Source organism: Pholcus phalangioides, unplaced genomic scaffold, assembly GCF_987345545.1.
Source record: "Pholcus phalangioides strain wild (caught in Gottingen) unplaced genomic scaffold, Ppha-v1.0 ptg000009l_1, whole genome shotgun sequence".
Taxonomy (NCBI): domain Eukaryota; kingdom Metazoa; phylum Arthropoda; class Arachnida; order Araneae; family Pholcidae; genus Pholcus; species Pholcus phalangioides.
The window spans coordinates 41,873,877-41,880,185 of NW_028301602.1; the positions used below are offsets into that span (position 1 = coordinate 41,873,877).

A 6,309-nucleotide genomic window follows, 5' to 3' on the forward strand; every position below is an offset into this window, starting at 1 on the left:
TTTCTCACAAATATAAGAAATTATTTGTGAGAGAGGAAACGATGTTTTTTTAGTAGTTATATTAAACTGGAAATTCGCACGATTTCTTTTTTTCAGTAGTACAAAATTTCAAGAATTATACGGAACGGGCCGAAAAAGATTGGTTAGGGTGTAGGCTCCTTGAGATGCTAAAATTTCAACAATGCAACTAAAATTTTCCGCAACAGTTTTCACCTCTCTATCTTAAAGTTCTCTTAAAGTGATTGTTAAAATTTCTTGAATGCAGGACCTCCCTGGCCAGACGCGGGACACGGTGCGAAAATAATAGCAGGACCAGAGGTGCCTAAATAGTTTTTGGTGGCTCTTAGCCCCGACTTTATATATTCTGTGGGAGAAGGGAATTCGGAGACAGAAAAATTTCATACGTTATTAGAAAATATACAGCAATATAGACACAAAGGTTTATAAAATAACAGAAAAAAAGTTAATGTGAAAATTTCCGACTAAACGAAACCTTAAATTGGTGAAAGAAATAGTTCTAAAACCTTTTAAAATTAGGACCTAATGAACGAAATTGTCTGAGAACTATTGAAAATTCAGAATCCATGAATTGAGAACAATAAAAATAATTTACAGAGATAATTCCAGCAAAGTTCAGAAATGAATAATTCTTAAATGTAAGAAATAATTCCTGAATTGATGAAGGTTAAAAAATGAAAGAAATATTTTTTCCGAAAAAAAATGAATCCTTTTTGAATTGATAAAAATGTGGAGAAAATAAAAGAAATATATTATATATTATTATATATACTTTTAGTATTAATGAAAATTTCAGAATAAATGAAAGAAACACTTTCGGAATTGATGGAGATTTTTAGAATAAATGAAAGAAGTTCTTCCAACAATAATGAAACTTCGGGAAAAATACTTTTAGATATATTTCTAAAAGTATAATAATCTCTAACTCTCATATATTTGGAATTAAAATTCAAAATATATGAGAGAGAAAGAATTTCAAAAATGATGAAAATTCAGAATTTATTAAAGAAACAATTCCAGAAATTTATTTCTTTTGCAATTTCTGAATTTTTATCAGTTCTGGGTAATTTCTAAGTTTTTTTTTTTTTTTTCTAATTCTGGGATAACTTCTAAATTTTAATTAATTCTAGAATTATTTCTTCCATAATTTTTATTCATTCTGAATGTTCTGAATATTTAATCAAGTTTGAAGGAAAATGAAATCAGATGAAATCAAATAGTGTGCGTGAAGTTTTTATTCCATTATGATTATGGTAAACACATTTGATCGAGAAAAATACGGGAAATTGGGGTAATTAATACGTTACGTCGCACCGATTCTAACCAAACATGCTCCCAACTGATGGTGAAATCGACAAATATTGCTTATAAAATAATCCGTGGCGAGAAATACATATATAGCTTCAGTAAGTCTGTCAAAAAATTTTTCTTTCTCACGGGAAAAAGTTGACCATGACAAATGCGTGAGATGAACATTCATGGTGATATTCATCATTGAAAAATTTATAAATTGAGTAAGTTACCTTCATCCTCGATTCTAGTAAAGAGTGGTAATTAAAATAAGCTTTGCTGAAAAAAGGGACATTTTTATAGGGAAATAGTCAAAAAAAGGCAAAATACGAAAGTGATTCGTACAGTGGTCACGTCAATGAGTAAGTCGGAGCGTCAAACATGTGACAAATATCTTTTTTTTTTAATTTTTAGTTTAAATAGAACGACAGACGAACATTCCTTAAACGTGATCAGCTCTAATCTTACAAGGGAAGGGTCCCAAGGTAACGTCTCCAAAAAGTTCCGAAAAAATTGCCACTGATTTTCTACTCATTTAAGTATGCACAAAATCTGGCGGAATTATTATGAGTTATCCGAGGATGATGCCACTCTCCGCTATCCATACCAAGGCTTTTAACAACTGGTTGATGCGACGATGTATATAGGAAAGAGGAAATTCATCGGGGCGTTCACCCGGAAAGTGAAGGGACTTGGGTTCGATTCCCCGCAAGGGCAGTTGAATTTTCTCTCTTTCTTAAATACTGTATATCTTCGCATCAGCCAGCTGTTAAAAACCTTCGTATATGGATAGCGTTGAGTGACATCATCCTCGGATAAGTCGCCATCTGGTTGCAGTGTCAGCAATTGTGAGCTTTGTCTCGAGTTAGGTCCGACCGTCCATGTACGGTCCCGTTCAGTGCACACGAGCTCCAAGGAAAGATTGAGATATTCGTTGTCTTTGTAGAGCCCAGTGGTCTAGGGCGTTCACCCGGAATGTGAAAGGGCGTGAGTTCGATTCCCCGCATTTGAATTTCCTCTCTTTCTTAAATATATCTTCGCATCAGCCAGCTGTAAAAACTTTCGTATTATTATGAGCCACTCAAAAAAAATTAAATATTAACCCTTTAAGCGGTCTTTAAAATTTCCCTGATCCACATTATAACTGTCACATAAGAAATAAAAGCGTGTTAAGAACCTGAGATATTTCGGGCTGAGTGGAAATAAAACAGATCAAGTTTGACGAGATATCTCCTGATCGCCACTGTAAGGGATGGGTTCGTATTTTGAACGCCAACAGAGGCCAAGAATGAATTTAAAATCCCGCAACCCTAGACCATTAGAGTGAATTGCATTCATACAACATACACGCGATCAAGAAAGGGAGAAAAATAACTAGTTTCTGGAAGAAAAAAGCTGGAGGAGAAGAATAAAGAGGGAAAAATTGGAAAAGAGAGGAAAAGGGAACTGCTAAGTGTGTTTAAGAATTTTTTACAGACATCGCCAAGAAGCACGAGAGGTGATGAGTAGCCAACTGTTGTCATTTTTATTAATTTTTTGTGGGTTTAATAATTGATCTGCATCTCTAATTTTTGGTTTTATGTTTTTCTGGGTGAGATGAACGTACCTTGGAGCTCTTTCCTTATTAAAAATTACTTGGGAAAACATCATCGGAACAGAAACAAAAACAAATAAAAATTTGTCGCTATATCCAAGATGGTTCTTTTCATCGACATTATAAGCAAGGCTCATTAAAATTATAAGCAGGGTTTATTAACATTATGTAACATTAACATTAACTCTGTGGAAACAAGCCTGGACAGTTACTGACCGACGTTATAGGCGAGGTATCGTTATAACAGAGTTTGATTGCGTATGAGCGGAAAACTCATTATCTCTGATCTCCATAGATGTCAGGCTGATATTATATTTATCAGTTCGAAACAAAAAAGCTACTTTTTTTTCTACTCCCGTGATATTGAGGTTGAGCAATAATAATAACAGAGAGTAAAACGAAAACCATTTTACAGAGTTTATCTCGAGATAACAGCTTATCACCATTGCATTAAAATATATAGTTTTTTATTATTATTATTATGATTATTGACACAATAAGCTGGACGTTTTTCGATGATGGCAGAAGCTTCACTGAGATGCATGATGGTCGACGAGAGGAGACTTAGAGAAGAATCAGCTCTTTTCGATTTGTTTGCCGATGTATCAAGTAACATGAGAGAAACGGAAGGTAAAACGGAATATGATTTGGCTGTTGAAGTCGCCTCTCTGAAGATCTCTGTCAGAAATCGTGAATGGAGATCGGACTTCTCCTTTGAAGGAATCGATTTCGATAACATTCTGACTTGCTGTGCTTATCTAGATCTATACGCAGGTTGTCACTCGGCATTGGTTCGATCCGTGTGCCTGGAACTGTTCGAGATGTGTCCAGAATTCGCTTCGCTATCCATTGAGAAAGATTTGGATGTAGCTAGCGTCGGTGGTGGACCCGGGAACGATCTAGCTGGGTTCTGTAGCGCTTTGCACAGTCATCATCATCATCGTCAAGAAATGGTGAAAGTTCTGGATTCCATTCTTCTCACGGTGGTCGATTTGAAAGCCGGTTGGGAAGTTATTTTCGACGAGATAATGGATACTGCCATCTCTGGTAACCACGGAGACTTCAGCTCACTTCTCGAAGCCGCTAATGATGTCCGGTATTCCTATACAGCCTGCGATCTATGGGAAACAGAAAATATCACTGAAATAGCTTCATCAAATGTTGTACTGATGACTAAAGTTCTCTCTTGGGTAACCGAAAGAAAAAAACGTACAATTTTAAGAGTAAGCATTCCGAATTTTTTTCCATAATTATTTGTATACAGTGATGCCCCGACTTACATCAGTGATTTGTTCCAGACTGACGATGTAAGTCGAGGTAAACTTTTTCAATGCTAACGCCCCTCCCTCCTCAGGAGGAGAAGGGATGCAAATTTTCCAGATTTTCTTTATTTTTTGCAATCTATTCATATTTTTTGATGTCTGCATTCGGAAAAACATTTCTCTCTAAGGACACGACATCAAAGACCTTGAAACTTTTCTCCGAATGCGTCTGATTCGAAATAATAACAAAAATTTAGGACAAAATGTATATACGGGGTAACGTAAGTCGAGATATTACTGTATATCAAAACAATAGGATACACCTTGTTATTTCCTTGAAATGCAGGGTGATTCAGAACTCATGAGCAAAATTTTAATCAGGAACACATTTAAACAATTTTCGTAATGCAATGCATGGTCATAACGCAAGTGGACGGCGCTGTCACTGAACGCATAAAACACTTGTTGTGTCGCTTATCGTCAGTTCTATCGTAAATTGCAGAAGGAATGGCTGATGTTAAGAATCAGCATCAGTAAGAATTTTCTCATATTTCGGGGAAGGGGGGGGGGGGACCAGACTCTCAAGTCGCGCCCCTCCCCCCCGCTACGCCCTTGGCCTCTCTGTAAAAAAAGATGTCCAGCGGCGTGGTCCTAGATTTGGGGTTGGTTCCACGACGGGATTTCTATTTGTCTCACTCACGCATGGGCGCGGTAACCCAGGTCGATAAGATACTCGCTTAAAGTACCAAAGGATGTTTAGACGTGTTGCGAGTTCGATACCCGGTTCGTCGTCGTCAGAAAACTTTCCTGACACAGGGGTACAACAGAAACGGTGACATGACCACGATGAAAGATTGCTACCCCAAAGAGTCTCCCGTCGAGGGGTTAGCGCACCAACCTCTCGATGAGTATTAAAAAATAAGCCTGCCGTTCGGTAAATTGTCGGGCCCGGTCTAATTAGCCCCCGTGTGCAGAAAATGACCGCGGTGCGACAAAAATAATCAAAAAATGATCAAATAATCGCACTCTTCATTTACCCCCCCCCCTCCCTCCGTTAAAGCAATTTGCTGATGACGTTAAACTGTCCTTTCTGGCGTCAGAAGACACACAGCTAAACCTCTGCTGGAAACTTCTGGGTTCACAGGTTTCTGCCACTATCAGTTCCAACTTGAAAAACAGATGACAGAACTGTTCGTAATATATATTAAGCATTGCCGCAACTAGATGCTTGGTCACCCGGGGCAAGCGCGCCTTTTGATGCCCTCTTGTAATGTTGAAGGAGAGGTTTCAGAATGAAATTTGCGCCCCCTCGGGTCCAACGCCCGGGGCACGAGATCCGCCTGCTCCCCCCCCCCCCCCAGTGGCGGCCCTGATATTACGAGATTCATAAGCAACCATATACGTTTTTATTACCATTACCGCTACCGTAACTGCTTATGTATTATTTTACCTTTTCAGAACGTTTTTTCGTCGATGAAATGTGGAGCTTTCTTCTTGTACATCGATATCGAAGGGGATTTGGCCAGAACGGAGGGTATCCTCAATTCGATGGACGTTCTTTACAGTAAGCGTGGAAGAAAATTTACTGTGTTTGGAAATTCGACGGGTGGAGCAAATCAATACTCAACTTACGACATTTGTCTGCTTCATAAAACTGAAGACGAATGACATCTGAGCTATCCCATGACATGACTTGGTTTTTTTTTCCGTAATTCAAAGTTGAACTGAAAAACAAAATTGTTTCTACGCGATTTGGGTGTGATTCGTTTCGAGAAATTGCATCGGATAAACTGTATGTGAATGCAATGATCTGCAAGAAAATCATCATCAAAGATTTAATTTTAAAAAACAATTATACATAGATCATAGACGGCGCTGTAATGTTTGTATTCTGTTAACATCGAACTATAAGTGTGACTCTGCCGCAATTCGTGTATGAACACTAATTAATGCGACTCGAGGTACCTAAATTTCTCAAAAAAAGGGTTCGAGACGCTGTTAATCCAATTTCAAGCTTTTTTAATTTCAGATATTGCATAATATATATATATTTATTTATTTATTATAAATACGAATAATTTCTTTACAAATATAATATCCTTGAATATACAAATCGATAGAGAAAAATAAATAACCAATTCTGAG

At 37.4% G+C, this 6,309-nt stretch overlaps 1 protein-coding gene across 1 annotated transcript; it reads left to right on the forward strand.

Moving 5' to 3' along the window:
* The first annotated feature begins 3,411 nt into the window (after positions 1-3,411).
* On the forward strand, positions 3,412-6,309 carry LOC149083091 (uncharacterized). Its single transcript, XM_089236225.1, has 2 exons — positions 3,412-4,125; positions 5,623-6,309. Exons 1-2 carry the CDS (start codon positions 3,418-3,420, stop codon positions 5,830-5,832), a joined length of 918 nt encoding a protein of 305 aa, XP_089092351.1. The 5' UTR covers positions 3,412-3,417; the 3' UTR covers positions 5,833-6,309.